The 16,331-nt window shown below is 51.5% G+C and overlaps 1 protein-coding gene across 1 annotated transcript in view; it reads left to right on the forward strand.

Annotated features, from left to right (window-relative positions):
- Window positions 1–15,608, forward strand: part of NCS1 (neuronal calcium sensor 1) — a 79,936-nt gene extending 64,328 nt beyond the window's left edge. Inside the window, exons 7-10 of the mRNA XM_058445925.1 lie at window positions 1,739–1,827; window positions 2,169–2,246; window positions 5,444–5,559; window positions 11,977–15,608. Of these exons, the coding sequence (XP_058301908.1) occupies window positions 1,739–1,827; window positions 2,169–2,246; window positions 5,444–5,542 (266 nt within the window). The 3' untranslated portion in view covers window positions 5,543–5,559; window positions 11,977–15,608. The remainder of the gene's footprint in view (window positions 1–1,738; window positions 1,828–2,168; window positions 2,247–5,443; window positions 5,560–11,976) is intronic.
- Window positions 15,609–16,331: the final 723 nt, after the last annotated feature.

Below are 16,331 nucleotides of genomic sequence, written 5' to 3' on the forward strand. Positions count from 1 at the left end.
TGGCTGCACTCGGGCAGGTGCAGACCTGGGCCGCAGGAGGGGCGGTGGGAACCCAAGACCCAGGTTCAGTGCCGGACCCACCTCTTTCATAGCCACTGCGTTGATTCTTGCTTTCACTCATTCTCGTTCATTGACCAAATAACGACTGAACGCAGCCACCTGTTGGTACCAGGGATCCACTGCGGGATAAGATAGATGGGTCCCTGCCCTCAGGGCGATTAGTCTAGAGTGGCAGCAGAATTTAAAAAAAAACCCTCAGGAAACTGCAGGCGAGGAGGAGAGAGGGAGTTGTGAGCAGGAGAGGACCTGCCTGGCAGGCGCAGAGCTGGGGATGAGGGGAGCTGGGGAGGGGGTGTTAAGGGCTCCAGGCAGGGGGCCTACGTGTGTGAGGCCCAGTGGAGGGAGGCTGAGAGGGAGTTGGGAGGGGAAGCTGTGCAGGCCCCTGGCGGCATTAGCAGGAACACAGGGTGCGTGGAGAGGAGGGAAGATGGAAACCAGCTGGCCAGAGCTCCCTGCTCGGTAAGACTTACACACTTCATTCCATCGGCAGCGAGAAGACCCTGCAGTTTCTTTTTCTTTTTTTTTTCTTTAAGAAATAAAAGAGAATTTTATTTATGCAAAAGCTCCTCCTCCCGATGCACTATTTTATTTTCTAATGTTGACTGTAGCAGGCCGCACCATAATTGTGGGAGCAGAGTGGACTGTGGGGAGGAGGCAGGGGCTGGAGTGGGGGGAAGGGGAGGGGTGCTCCTCTGGGCCACATCCCAGGCCCCGGGCTCTCCCACGCACTCAGCTCCAGCCACTGAGACCTTGGCCCTGGCAGCCCAATGCCCCATCCCTTTATTTAATTAATTAATTAATTTATTTATTTATTTATTTATAGACAGAGTCTTGCTCTGTCGCCCAGGCTGGAGTGCAGTGGCACGATCTCGGCCCACTACACTCTCCACCTCCTGGGTTCGAGTAATTCTCCTGCCTCAGCCTCCCAAGTAGCCGGGATTACAGGCGTGCACCATCACACCTGGCTAATTTTCGTATTTTTAGTAGAGATGGGGTTTCACTATGTTGGCCAGGCTGGTCTCGAACTCCTGACCTCAGATGATCCACCTGCCTTGGCCTTCCAAAGTGCTGGAATTACAGGTGTGAGCCACCGTGCCTGGCCCTGTTATTTTTAATATATATAATATTTAATATATATATAATATTATATATATATATATAGAGAGAGAGAGAGAGAGAGAGAGAGACTTGCTCTGTCACCCAGGCTGGAGTGCAGTGGCTTGATCTCGGCTTATTGCAACCTTCGCCTTCTGGGCTCAAGCCATCCTCCCACCTCAACCTCCCAAGTAGCTGGAACTACAGGCACACGCCACCATGCCTGGCTAATTTTTGTAGAGACGGGGTTTTGCCATGTTGTCCAGGCTGGTCTCGAACTCCTGGGCTCAAGCAGTCCGCTCACCTCAGCCTCCCAAAGTCCTGGGATTACAGGTGTGAGCCACCATGCCCAGCCTTATTTATTTTTAACCCTAGTTGCAATGGTGTGTGTGTGTGTGTGTGTGTGTGTGCGTGTGCGTGTGTGTCTGTCCTTGTCTATCCTGATGTAAATATTAGTTGACCTGATGAGGAATGGGCCATCCGGTCGCTGACTTCATGTTGGGGTGCAGAGAGGAGGGGTGAGTTGAAGACCCCTCCCCACTGCCCCAGCCCAGGATCACTCAGCACTGCTGCTTGCCTACAGGGGCCTTCAAGCTCTACGACTTGGACAACGATGGCTACATCACCAGGAACGAGATGCTGGACATTGTGGATGCCATTTACCAGATGGTGGTGAGAGGCCGGGTCCCGTGTGGTTAGGGGTGGCAGGAGGGGCAAAGCCAGTGACTGAGAGAGAGGGAGAGCACTTGTGCAGCCATGCTCCTGCCCAGGGTGGAAGCAGGGGTCACTGGCTGAACCATTCTGTACATCTCTGCCTGGGCAGGCAGGCACAAGCTGGTAGATAGTGGCGCTGGGGTGTGGGATGTTCCAGGGCAGAATGGCAGGGATGGGGAGGGGAAAGAAGAAGGGGGCAGCCCTCATCTGGAACCTGCCAGGTCCGGGGGGCAAATGCATGGCCAAGAGCTCAAAGCCCAGAGTGCCAGGGCCCACCCCCGCCTTGTCCGTCCCTGCAGGGGAATACCGTGGAGCTCCCGGAGGAGGAGAACACTCCCGAGAAGAGGGTGGACCGGATCTTTGCCATGATGGACAAGGTGAGGTCGGGGGTGGGGCCGGTCCTGGACCAGGGAGGCAAGGTGTTGGGGGCAGGAATTGGAGTCCCTGGAGCCTGGGCCTGGCTTTGCTGCCAACCCCCTCCATGGCTCACGGCAGGCGGCACGGTGTCATACCCCTGCTCAGCAGCTAGCCCCATCCAATGTCCAGAGTCTTAAGTCAGTTTGCTTGGCACGTTTTCTTTAATCAACCAAAGTCCTTAGCCTTTTTTTTTTGTTTGCCATGGACCCCTTTGGCATTCTGGAGAAGCCTACGGACTTCTCAGAATAATGGCTTTAAGTGCATAAAATAAAATCGTAAGATCAAAAAGGAAGCTGATTATTTTAGAAAACAGCTGTCAGAGTATTTTTAAAAAAGAATCTGTGATGTAGCATTCTGTGAGCTGCTTTCTTAATGCATTCACTCAGATGTAGTGGTGGGTCCAGCAACCCCAGAAATTGCGAGCTGTAATATCTGCAGCAACTGGGGTGTGTTATGAAAATACCTGTGATCCCTACTGTCGACAGATCACAGGTACTGCAGGTCCTGTTGGGGACCATCACCTAGGTTTCCATCAAAGGGAAAGCTACATTTCAGTTAGAGGTTAGTAAAAAGAAAGGCTGATTTTTTTTTTCCCCCAAGTTCATAGACCTGCTGACTTCTATCCACAGGCCCAAGGTCAAGAAACCCTTCTCTTTTTTTTTGAGACAGAGTCTCACCCTGTCGCCCAGGCTGGAATGCATTGGGGTGATCTCAGCTCAGTGCAAGCTCTGCCTCCTGGGTTCATGCAACTCTCCTGCCTCAGCCTCCCGAGTAGCTGGGACTACAGGCGCATGCCACCACACGTGGCTAATTTTTTGTATTTTTAGTAGAGACGGGGTTTCACCGTGTTAGCCAGGATGGTCTCGGTCTCCTGACCTTGTGATCCACCAGCGTTGGCCTCCCAAAGTGCTGGGATTACAGGCGTGAGCCACCGTGCCTGGCCAAGAAACCCTTCTTTAAAGGGAGCCAAAGGCCAGGTGCAGTGGCTCACACCTGTAATCCCAGCACTTTGGGAGGCCGAGGTGGGTGAATCACCTGAGGTCAGGAGTTCGAGACCATCCTGGCCAACATGGTGAATCCCTGTCTCTACTTAAAAAAAATCCGGGAGGCAGCGGTTGCAGTGAGTGGAGATTGCGCCATTGCACTCCAGCCTGGGCAAAAGAGACACAGTCTCAAAAAAAAAAAAAAATTAGCCAGGCATGATGGCACATGCCTGTAATCCCAGCTACTTGGGAGGCTGAGGCAGGAGAATTGCTTGAACCTGGGAGGCCGAGGTTGTAGTGAGCCGAGATCACAGCACTGCACTCCAGCCTGGGCAATAAGAGTGAGACTGTCTCAAAAGGAAAAAAAAAAAAAAAAGGAACCATAGACACTGGTGCCTACTTGAGGGTGGAGGGTGAGAGGAAGGAGAGGATCAAAACCCACCTCTTGTCAGGTACTGCGCTTATCACCTGAGTGACGAAATAGTCTGTACAGCAAACCCCCACAACAGGGGATTTACCTATATAACAAACCTGAACATGTATCATTGAGCCTAAAATAAAAGCCTAAAAAAAGGGACTCCAAAAAAATAAGGAATCCTTCTTTAAATCAAACTTTTTTAAAACTAAAAACTAAAATAACTTAAATGTAAATTTGAAATAATGACGTTAGGGAAATCCAGGTGTTATGTGCCTTCAGCAAAATAATATAAAATGGTCAGGTACGGTGGCTCACACCTGTCATCCCAGCACTTTGGGAGGCCAAGGCGAGTGGATCACTTGAGCTCAGGAGTTTGAGACCAGCCTGGGCAACATGACGAAACCCCGTCTCTACAAAAAATACAAAAATTAGCTGAGTGTGGTGGTGTGCACCTGTGGTCCCAGCTACGCGGGAGGCTGAAGTGGGAGGATGACTGGAGCTTGGGAAACCAAGGCTGCAGTGATTGCACTCCAGCCTGGGTGACAGAGTGAGACCCTGTCTCAATCAATCAATCAATCAATCATAGAAATTCCTGTAACGCAGGGCTGCTTATTAGATTCTGGCTGGAGACAGCTGTTTGCCCTAAAAGCTTTGAGCCTGAGGCCTGTACTTTCTTAATTAAAAAAAGGGAGATTAGCCCATGTTAGAGGAGCGGTAGAGACGTGCTGGCCTCACACCCAGCTGGCCTCTTGGTAATGATCAAAAGATTTATCGACGGAGTGTGGAGCATGGAATAATAAGTTTCTCCTGGTGTGCGTCCACGTGGCTTAAGGCCAAGGCCACGCACTCCTTGCCGTTCCCCTGTTGCACCTCCCTCATTTTGGGAAACAGCACAGACCCTGTAGTCACACTGACTAGGGTGTGGATCTGACTTCCCCATTTCCCAGCCCTGGGGCCTGGGTAGGTGACGGAGCCTCAGCTTCCTCACTGGTAAAATGGGGATGAGAGCAGCACCCTCCTCTTGGCTTGGCCGTGAGGGTTCCGTGCACTGAGGGTCATGCCGTGCTTGGCGTGTGTCGTGTACGCAGCGAGCGATCCCTGAGCACGGCTGGGGTGTGCTCATCGGTGCTGTTGTCGGCGCTTGCCCTCTCTGGATACCCGAGATTGAGTAGGTGCTCTCCATGGCCTTTTTCTTGTGGTCCACGGGCTTCCTTGAGAGATGCTCCGGGGAAGGGATTCTGGCCCAAACGTCCCCTCCCGAGAGACTCACTAAAATTCCTCTTTCTGAGCCATGTCCAGCCCCCTTCCAGGTCTCCCAGGGTCCAGTGTGGGCTGCTCCAGGGGCAGTTTAAATGCCCTCCCAAGAGCAACCCCAGAGAACCGCACGAGGCTCTCAGCCTTGTCAATTACTCACGTAGATGGGGATTAATAGCATTAACCATGACACGTGTGGAGTTACAGGGCGCTTCCCAGTTGGTCAAGCACAGAGCTGTCACCCCAGTGCCTGGAGGAAGCCAGGTAATTACCCTCCATCCCCAGGTAAAGAAACATGCCCAGAGAGGTGGGCCACGGTCCAAGGCTACCCTGCCATGAATGCCAAGGTCTGTCTGGTGCTGGCTGCTTGTAGGCCCTGAGCCACATTGCCTCCCTCCTGATCTAACCTTGGAAGGGCTCTTGGGACCGGCCCTGGGCTGGGCTTGTCCAGAGCCCTCTCCTGGGAGGCCCTGCACCCTCAGCGGCCGTTCTCTGCTCACAGAATGCCGACGGGAAGCTGACCCTGCAGGAGTTCCAGGAGGGGTCCAAGGCAGACCCGTCCATTGTGCAGGCGCTGTCCCTCTACGACGGGCTGGTATAGTCCCGGGCCGGAGCTGGGTGAGTGTGGACTCGGGGCCTGGGGTGGGTCTGGGATGGGTCGGGGTGAAAACCCAGCAGCAGGTCACCTAGGGTTGGCAGGTAATTACCTGGGTCTCTGGGGGTGTTGGGGTCAGCCCAGCGGGGACATAGCTGGGAGGAGGAGGCTGGAAGGGGGGCCTTCAAATTGGTCAGAGCTCCTCTGTTTTGATCATTTTTATAGACCCAGATCAGCCTGTGAGTTTGCTTGAACAGAATTTTTCTGGGTGGACTGGGCGTAGTGGCTCACGCCTGTAATCCCAGCACTTTGGGAAGCTGAAGCAGGCGGATCACCAGGTCAGGAGTTCAAGACCAGCCTGACGAACATGGGGAAACCCCGTCTCTTCTAAAAATACAAAAATCAGGCGGGCGTGGTGGTGCGCACCTATAGTCTCAGCTACTTGGGAGGCTGAGGCAGGAGAACCGCTTGAACCCAGGAGGTGGAGGTTGCAGTGAGCCGAGATTGCGCCACTGCACTCCAGCCTGGGCAACAGAGTGAGACTCCATCTCAAAAAAAAAAAAAAAAAAAAGAAAAGAATTGTCCTGGATGGAAGACACTTTGAAAATCAGTTCCCAACCAGGGCCAGGGGCCCGGGAGAGCAATTTCTTATCCCCTCTCTGAGCATCCGGTCAAAGACCTAAGCTCCTAGCTGTCACAGAATGACAGCACGCCTGGCAGAGGCCCCTGTTGCTGGTAGAGAGCTGTCTCCCTTCCTTCCTTCTCCTCCCTTCTCCCCTCTTTTCCTGCCTCTTCTTTGTGGAGTGTTCGATGTTGTCTGCGGGGAATGGGTGTGAATAACAACCAAGGTCTTGTCCAGAGATCAACGTTCTTGTCCACGTCCTGGTGAACCAGTGGATGCCTGCTCTTGGTATATATGTAAGGGTAGAATTGCTGGGACATAGGATGTGTGTAATATTCAGCTTTGGTAGTTACTAGCAAACAGTTTCCAAAGTGGTTGTGCTGTTTTGCAGTCCCACTAGTAGTGTATGAGAGTTCCAGTTGCTCCATATCCTCGCCAACACTGGGTATCTTCTGTCTTTTCAAATTTTAGCCATTTTTGCGAGTAAGGAGTCGTAACTTGTTCTAAGTTTACTTTGCATTTCTCTGATAAGCAGTGACGTTGAATGCCTTGTTATAAGTGTATCACCCATTTTAATGTGCTCATTTGTGACATGCTAGGTTAGTTATCCATTGCTACATATTACATTACCACAAACAGCAGCTTAAGAACAAACATTAGGAATTTGGCACAGTTAAGCTGGGTGCCTGTGGCTCAAGGACTCTCAGGAGTATGCAGTTCAGCTGTCCATAGGGTTTGCCCGGGTCTATCCTGGATTTAGCAGTGCAAGTTCCATGTTCTAGGAAACTCCTCAGTCTCCAGAAAATTGGGATACTTGTCAGCCATTGGCCAGGGCTGTGGTCTCATCTGAAGGTTTGGTTGGTGATGAACTGCTTCCAATCTCACTCATGTGGTTTGGCAGCCTTGTTCCCTTGCCATGTAGACACCTGTACAGGGCTGCCTCACAACATGGCTGCCAGCTTCCCTCAGAGCTTTCCAAGAGAGAAGGAGAGAAAAAGAGCCAGGATGAAAGCCACTGTCTTTTTATAGCATAATCTTGGAAGTGACATCCATCACTTTTTCTTTTTTTTTCTGCGACTGGGTCTCACTCTGTCACCCAGCCACCAGGTTATGGCTCACTGCAGCCTCGACCTCCCAGACTCAAACGAGCCTCCCACCTCAGCCCTCAGCTTTCCAAGTAGCTGGGACTACAGACATTTGCCACTGTATCTGGCTAATTAAAAAAAAGTTGGGTTTTTTTGTTTTTTTTTTTCTGTAGTGTAGAGATAGAGTCTCACTATGTTGCCCAGGCTGGTCTTGAACTGTTGACCTCAAGTGATCCTCCTATCTCGGCCTCCCAAAGTGCTGAGATTACAGGTGTGAGCCACTGCACCCAGCCATAGATTGGTTTTTGAATGCTAAGTCACCTTGCATTCTTAGAATAAACTCCACTTTGCTGTGATGTGTTATTTTTTATGTATCGTAAAATTTGATTTGTTGGCATTTTGTTTAGGAGGTCTACAGTGTTTCTTTTTTCTTTTTCGAGACAGGGTCTTACTCCGTCACCCAGGCTGGAGTGCAGTGACGTGATCTTGGCTCACTGCAGCCTCTGCCTCCTGGGTTCAAACAATTCTCCTGCCTCAGCTTCCCGAGTAGCTGGGACTATAGGTGCCTGCCACCATGGTGCCTGGCTAATTTTTGTATTTTTAGTAAAGATGGGGTTTCACCACGTTGGCTAGGCTGGTCTTGAACTCCTGACTTTGGGTGATCCACCCACCTCAGCCTCCCAAAGTGCTGGAACTACAGGCGTGAGCCACCATGCCTGGCCGGGCCTACACTGTTTTGAAACATCTGTTATTATTATTATTATTTTTCACAAGAAATCCTTTTTCATTGAAGAAACATTAGAAAATATGTTTAATGAGAAAACCTCAATTAAAAAGTTTATTTTAAAAAACCCCCTATGTATGACTCAGATATAATCACAGTGAGCATTTTAGTGTCCAGAGTGATTTTAAAAGAATTGAACACTTAACAACTTAACACTCAGTAAACTGAGTCACACAGAAATATATAATTAAAACCAATTTATAAAGGAACTATCACTGTTATTAATATTTCTTTTTTTTTTTCCAAGATAGAGTCTCCCAGGCTGGAGTGCAGTGGCGTGATCTTAGCTCACTGCAACCTCTGCCTCCTGGGTTCAAACAATTCTCATGCCTCAGCCTCCCAAGTAGCTGGGATTACAGGTGCTCGCCACCACGCCCGGCTAATTTTTGTACTTTTAGTAGAGATGGGGTTTCAGCATGTTGGACAGGCTGGTCTCGAACTCCTGAACTTGTGATCCACTCACCTCGGCCTCTCAAAGTGCTGGGATTACAGGCGTGGGCCACCGCGCCTGGCCAATATTTCCATCACAGAAATGTTTGACGTGTACCTTGACATGTCCCATGGTGAATGCTGATCTGTTGTCTAATTTTTCACAGTCCCCTTTTGCAAATCACCATGTCATATTATTTCCATGACAAGCTTGTCAAAGTGACAAGAGCCCTCGCATAATATGATCCCCCTTTCTATTAGCTCTGCTGGGAAATGGCCTTCTTTATTCTATAGGGCTGTTCCTTGTGCCTACGCTGTAGTAATTATATCCAATTTGTGTTCTATCATTTTAATGATTTATTTGCCTCCTCAGGTTCCTGATAGCTCATAATTCCTAGATCACTTGCAGTTATGTAAGTCATTGACTTACTCAGAAACTGAGATGAGGCTTATTTTCCACATTGTTAAATGTTGAGCCATCATTTTTCATAGCTGCATAATGCTCCATCACGTGGCTGGGCCATAATTTAACCAGTTCCACAGTGTTGGACACTCAAGTTGTTGGGAATTTGGGGAAGGGATTAAAAAATTATCTATTATGGGCCAGGCGCGGTGGCTCATGCCTGTAACCCCAGCACTTTGGGAGGCTGAGGCAAGTGGATCACTTGAGGTTAGGAGTTCAAGACCAGCCTGGGCAACATGGTGAAACCCCGTCTCTACAAAAAATACAAAAATCAGCCAGGTGTGGTGGTGGGCACCTGTAATCCCAGCTATTTTGGAGGCTGAGGCAGGAGAATCGCTTGAACCTGGGAGGCGGAGGTTGCAGTGAGCCAAAATCACTCCACTGCACACCAGTCTGGGTGACAGAGTGAGACTCCGTCTGAAAAACAAAACAAAACAAAACAAATTATCTATTATGGAAACATTCATACACAGTGGTAGAGAGAATAGTATAATGCTGGCTGGGCGCATGTGGTCACTCACACCTATAATCCCAGTACTTTGGGAGGCTGAAGTGGGAGGACTGCTTTAGGCCAGAAGTTCGAGTCCAGCCTAGGCAACATAGAGAGACTCTGTCTCTACAAAAAATACAAAAATTAGCCAGGTGTGGTGGCACATGCCTGTAGTCCCAGCTACTCAGGAAGCTGAGGCAGGAGGATCCCTTGAGCCCAGGAATTAAAGGCTACAGTGAACTAGGATTGTACCACTACACTCCTGCCTAGGTGACAGTGTGAGACTCTGTCTCTTAAAAAAAGAAAAAAAAAGTAATGTTCTGTACCCATCACTCAGCTTCCGAATCCCCAGTTCCCTGCCAATCTTGTACCATCTGTGCCCTCCCCCTCCCACCCCCACTCTTGTGATTTTGAAGCAAATTCAAGACATCATACTTAATCCATTTCAAAATGTATTTCTAAAAGATAAAGGTTCTTTAAAAAATTCATAAAGCAAAAACAATCAATAATTCCTTAATATCCTCTGATCTCTAGGTGCTATTCTAGTTTCCTGTTATCTCACCTTTTTTTTTTTTAACTTCGTTTACTGAAATCAGAATCAGAATGAAGTATACCCATTGTAATTGGTTGATAGGTCTCTTAAATTTATTTAGGCCATGTACAGTGGCTCACGCCTGTAATCCCAGCACTTTGGGAGGTTGAGGTGCGTGGATCACTTGAGCCCAAGAGTTCAAGACCAGCCTGGGCAACATGGTGAAACCCTGTCTCTACCAAAAATACAAAAATCAGCTGGGCGTGGTGGCGGGTGCCTGTAGTCCCACTAACTTAGGGGTGCTGAGGCAGAAGGATTGCTTGAACCAGGGAGGGTGAGGCTGCAGTAAGCTGAGATTGCACTACTGCACTCCAGCCTGGGTGATAAAGTGAGATTTTATCTCCAAAAAATAATCTTTTTAATTTTGTTTGTTTTTTATGTATTTATTTTTTGAGATGGAGTCTCACTCTTGTTGCCCAGGCTGGAGTGCAATGGCGTGATCTTGGCTCACTGCAACCTCTGCCTCCTGGATTCAAGCGATTCTCCTGCCTCAGCCTCCTGAGTAGCTGGGATTACAGGCACGCACCACCATGCCCGGCTAATTTTGTATTTTTAGTAGAGACGGGGTTTCACCATGTTGGCCAGGCTAGTCTCGAACACTTGAACTCAGGTGATCTGCCTGCCTTGGCTTCCCAAAGGGTTGGGATTACAGGCGTGAGCCACCTCACCTGGCCTGAGCGTGGATTTTTGGTTCTTTGGGTATATACCTAGGAGTGGAGTTGCTGGGTCATATGGTTAACTCTATGTTTAACTTTTTGAGGAACCACCAAACTGATCTCCAAAGTAGTGACAGCATTTTGCATATTCCCACCAGCAATGGACAGAGGTTCCAGTTTCCCACATCCTTGCCAACGCTTGTTATTTTCCATGAAAAAAAAAAAAAAGGTAGCCATCCTAGTGGGTGTGAAGTGGTTGCCTCACCGTGGTTTTTTGTTGTTGTTGTTTTGGTTTTTTGAGACAGGGTCCCACTCTGTCTCCCAGACTGGAGTGCAGTGATGCAATCTCAGCTCACTGCAACCTCTGCCTCCCAGGTTCAAGTCATTCTCCTGCCTGAGTCTCCCAAGCAGCTGGAATTATAGGTGGGCGCCACCACGCCCGGCTAATTTTCGTATTTTTGGTAGAGACCGGGTTTCACTGTGTTGGCCAAGCTGGTCTTGAACTCCTGGCCTCAAGCAATCCTCCTGCCTCGGCCTCCCAAAGTGCTGGATTTTACAGGTTTGACCCACCGCTCCCGGCCCTTCCTGTGGCTTTGATGTGTGTTTCCCTGATGACTAGGGATGTTGGGCATCTTTTCATGTGTTTATCGACTGTTCTATGCGTTGTTTTTAATGGTTTGTAAACTGTTTTATCGTGTGGGTGTGTCCTAATGTATCCCACCACTCCCTTGATACTGGACACTTAGATTGTTTTCTCTGCTTCCATTTTTGTTTTCTGTTTTCAGCTATTATAGATGATGCAGTGGTAAACATTTATTTATCAAGGATAAATATAGGCTGGGCATGGTGGCTCATGCCTGTAATCCCAGCACTTTGGGAGGCCGAGGCAGGTCTATCATGAGGTCAGGAGTTCGAGACCAGCCTGGCCAAGATGGTGAAACCCTGTCTCTACTAAAAAATACAAAAAAAAAATTAGCCAGGCGTGGTGGCGGGTGCCTGTAATCCCAGCTACTTGGGAGGCTAAGGCAGGAGAATCGCTTGAACCCAAGAGGTGGAGGTTGCAGGGAGCCGAGATTGTGCCACTGCACTGCAGCCCAGGTGACAGAGCAAGACTCCAACTCAAAAAAAAAAAAAAAAAAAGAAGAACCCAAAGGGTGCCTCAGAGGTTATGCACATTTTTAGGACTTCTGACATAGAATGCCACCTTGCCCTCTATCAACCTTCCTGCCAGCTCTCTGTGCCTATCCTCTGTGGCCAGACCTTAACCCCTATCCCCTGTGGCTGGATCTTAACCCATCCTGCCTCCTTGTGTCTTCCAGATGCCTGGGAACCACTCACCTCCTTCTGTGCCATGAGGCCACCTCAGCCCTGACACCAACCCCGTGCGTCTACCCAGCCTTCTTCCGCATCCACACACAGCCGGCTGCCCTTGACCCGGGAGGCCCCGGCTCTCCTCTCCCCTGTCCTGCACCCATCCCCCGCCTGAAGCCACCGGCTCCAATTGCCAGCAACCTCTGCTTGTCCGGAAAACGACAACACGAAACGGAAAAGGCTACAGCCCTCTGCAAAACCAAGGACTTGGCTGCCTCGCAGGCAGCCTCCGTTCCTCCTGCTCTCTTGCGCGTGTGCTTTTGGTTTTTATTTTGAACAGACGTTTTAAAAGAAAAAAAACAACTACCTTCTGTCCTAGAAGACACAGACTGACAGATGGGGCGAAGGCCTGGGGACCTCAGAGAACTCTGCCTTGCCCTCGTCCCTCGTCCTTCGGCAGCCGGAGAGGCTGTGGGTGGGCCGAGGGTGTCTAGGGGTTCTGCCTGGTCAACGTTATTTGTCGTCCCATCTTTTAGCAGCAAAACCACCTGCGTGGCTAGGATGATTAATTATGAGGATGATGATTTTTTTTGTGATAACAGTATTGTGCTTTTTGTGGGGAAAGTGAGGTTTTTTTTTATATACATATATAATTGATATCTTTTATTTATTGGTTGTTAACTGTTGCTGCTGCCTGGTGAGTCCTCAGCTCCCAGGGCTGTGGGCCCACCGTTTACATGTGCACGCCCTGACCCACCTGCCCACGCTGACTTGGGAGGATGGTGGCCTGCAGCGGCCAAGAAGCCAAAAAAATTTTTTGTTTTTCAGATACTGTGCTTGATTTTTGGAGAGGGGAGAGGTGGAAATTCCTAAATGGCTAATGCACTGTTCCCTCCAGCCCGGATGCCTCCCGCCAAACCCCTTTTCCCTGCTGCCCCTGTCCCCGCATCCTTGTTCTCCTCTGGGCCCGTAACATTTTTTCCGAGGATGAACAGGGGACATCTTTAGGTTTCTCAACTCTTGCTTTGGTGTTTGCCGCAGCATGGAAAACAGAGCGCCTGAGGCTGGGGGCCAGAAGAAGGGGCACTGAGTACCCAGGCAGAGTCAGGAGAGGTGGTCTTCAAGGTCAGTTAGCAGAAACCAAGGGGACCCCCGCCTCCTTGGGCTGGGGAGGGGATTTCAAGATAGTTCATGACTCTCTCCCGCTCTGCCTTCCCGCGTTCCTATCTGCTTTTTCCAGTAAACCGCATGGTGCCCTTCCCTGGCCCTCTCTTGGCTCAAAGGCTAGGAGGGAGGGAAGGAGAGAAGAGACCCAGGCAATCCCATCAAGGTAGTCCCTACACCTGGGGCTGTGGCCCACACGTCTTCACGGAGGCTTCCAGCTGTGCCTGCCACTGAGGCAGGCACGGCCCCAGGACCATCACCAGGAATGTGAGGCCACCCTGGACCAGAGGTAGGAACCCGAGGTCCGGCCCTTGCCCTTTGATTGTGGGCAGCCTCCTGCCCTCTCTGGGTCTCAGTTGCCCCATCTGCAGAGTGAGGAGGCCCGGGCTGGTTGGTCTTGAAGGCCGTTTTCCATGCTGACATCATGTAATTCTAGGGCTGGGGTTCAGTTTCCTGTGGCTGGTGATTCTGTGGTTAAGTTTGCTTGACCCCAGCAGCCTGAGGGACTGTCTGAGTCACAGCACAGCCCCTATTGCGTTGCTGCTGGTGTGTGGGCTCAGTTCCAGCAGATGAATGTGTCATATGGCACACCTTGTCCCTTCCCACAGCATTTCTTGGTCCCCCCAGACCCTTGAGCTCCCTTTGGGACCCAGAAGGAGTCCTTGCCCAGGGAAGGCTTGAGGTGAGAAGCCGCTTCTCAGACTGTCAGGACCAGGCCTGGGTCTAGAATTGTTGCTGCTGCTTTGCAGAGTCAACAGCCTATCATCCCATGTTTTAGAGGGGACACTTTGGTCCTCGGTTCCCACCCTCAGCAAGCAGGCCTCCAGCCCGAGGAAGGCCTCCGCTGGAGTGACGTTGCCGTGTGGGGCTGCGTGGCTGTTCCCCTTGGCTGGAGCATTCAGCCAACCCCAGCATCACCCCTGAGGCATTCATTGGCAGCCCTCTAGGACTGCACGCTGGCCCCACTGTAACCCCCCCTCCCCCACCAACATCCTGCAGGGATGGGGTCAGTGGTTCCCCCTTCACAGGCCACTTTGAAGGGCGGATTCTTTGACGCCCCTGCCAGTCGGCTCCCTGCTCAGCTGCTGGCCTGGGCTACCTGGGACTCAGCACCAATGGCTGAAGTTTCTCAGCAGGGCTCTGACCTGGGGTCTGGGGCAGGGGACGAACATGGTGACTTGGGGCTGAGAGGATGAGGGAGGTCTTTCCCAGGTCAAATTACTTTTCTTTGGCCTCTGCCTGAGGCTCGATTTGCCTCTCTGGTCCAGTGGGACTGACACTGTTGTACAACCTGACCTGTGGCTGAGGGTGTCTGGGCTTAAGCATGTGGACCCCTTCGGTGTGTCCGGCCTTCCTCCATCGTCCTGCCCTTTGGCCTTTTGGTTTGAAGCCACAGGTGTGGCTTCTGGCCTTAGCAGACAGTATCCTTGCGGACCGCAGCCCAGCATGCCGGTGGACCCACACCCCGAGCCAGCCCAGAGCTGCTGGAAGGGCCGCCCTTCCCAGCCCTGGCGGGGTGCTGGACACTGGCCATTTTTACTGGAGGTTGCCTGGCAGGGACCGATTTCTGCCCCTCCTCTCCCCAGGCCTCTGGCTGCAGTGATGCTGCAGAATCCTGAGCCAGGTGCCTCCTGAGCAGCACGTGCGCCTCTCCACGGCGGCGTTTGCTACCCAGTGCGGCTCCCTTCAGATGCTCTGATGCAGAGGGCACGCCCATAGTCCCTCTGCAGAGCCTCACACCGGGGGCCAGGGCAGGCACCAGCCCCAGGCGGCCAGTCGGCCACGGCCTGTCCTCTTCCTCGTAGCGTCTGCTCCTCACTTTGTGTTGATGGTGACTTAGGAGAATGTTCCGATTTTCCATGATCTAAGCAGGCCACGTTTAAAATAACATCAAGGCAAGCGTACGTGTCATCCTCTGTACTGACATCTCTTCCCCTGAAATGCTTTTCAGTTTGACAGCCCGTTTCCTAGACAAGTGTACCTGGGGTTTCAGGAACTTTGTCTCTTTTCGGAGGGGGTTGGTGGGGAGGTCGGGATGCCTGGGATCCCTTCCTGGAGAGGCAGCCTGTCTCTGGAAAAAGCCTCCATTGCCCACCCGCCAGGCGGAAAGTCACCCTGTTCCCAGCGCCGTTTCAGCATTTAATTTTAAGGGAGCTAAGGAAGCGCGGCGCGCCCTCTGGTGGTGGTAAGCCGCCAACGCACCTGGGGGCTGCAACCCCACCGGACGGGTGGTCCAGAGGGAGGCTGGAGCGGGGAGGCGAGGAGGGGGCTGTGAGTCCTCAGAGGCCCTGGGCCACCGCATTTCTGGCAGCGTTTCCCAGACACCCCTCTGCTAGGCCATCCCTGGATAGCAAGTGAATTAACTTAAGGGCACTGTGATGGGAAGCCTTGCCCCCCTCTTTTTTTTTTTTTAAATATCTGCGGAATAAACCCAATGGTTAATTTTTGAATGAATAAAAGGCTTTTGTTGAATAAACAGCTGGTCCCATCTTCTGTCTTGGCATCTTAGCATCCAGGCTTAGGCTCTGCCCCTTCTCCAGGATGGGGTAGCCCCGAGTCACCCTCTCCAGCCTGCACATTCCCCATTGTCCCTGTTTCTGCAGTGGCCCCTGGCCCCAGGGAGGCCTACCTCACTCCCAGCCCGACTCGGTGGCTGGCTTCCTCCAGGACTTGGCGCAAGTCAGTTCTGCTCATTGGGTCTCAATTCCCCCATCCCTTGGATGGGAGCAAGAGTCTCTGCTGGGCCTGCCTCCCAGGGGTCTGGTGAGACCCAAATAGTGTCATCATCAAAGCCCCTCGAAGAAGTGGAGGCCGGTGCCCAAGGGTACGGTTTGGACTGCTGCTGCCTCCCACCCGGAGCCTGCCACTTGGGGAGAAATTGGTGTAATGCTTGCAAAAACAAACAAACAAAAGGCAGTGTCTTCTGGCTGTGGTTATTTCCTTTCCCGCTTGCCTCCCCAGCCCTCTTTGAGTCTCTTTTTGGGGTGCCGTCCTGTCTGAACCTGCCGGTGTGTGTCTCTGGGGCCAGGGTCAGGGCGAGGCCCAGGGGTGGACAGGGGCCGTGTAGCATGCCCCAGCCTCCCCGAGCTCCTGCTGTATGTCGTCCATGTCACGCCAATTAAACACGCTTCCTGGACTTGTCCTCGCCTCCCTGTGTGGGCCTGTTGCTTTGTCTGTTTCCATTCTTTTCTGTTTCGTT

This window comes from Hylobates moloch, unplaced genomic scaffold (genome assembly GCF_009828535.3).
Source record: "Hylobates moloch isolate HMO894 unplaced genomic scaffold, HMol_V3 SCAFFOLD_10, whole genome shotgun sequence".
NCBI lineage: Eukaryota > Metazoa > Chordata > Mammalia > Primates > Hylobatidae > Hylobates > Hylobates moloch.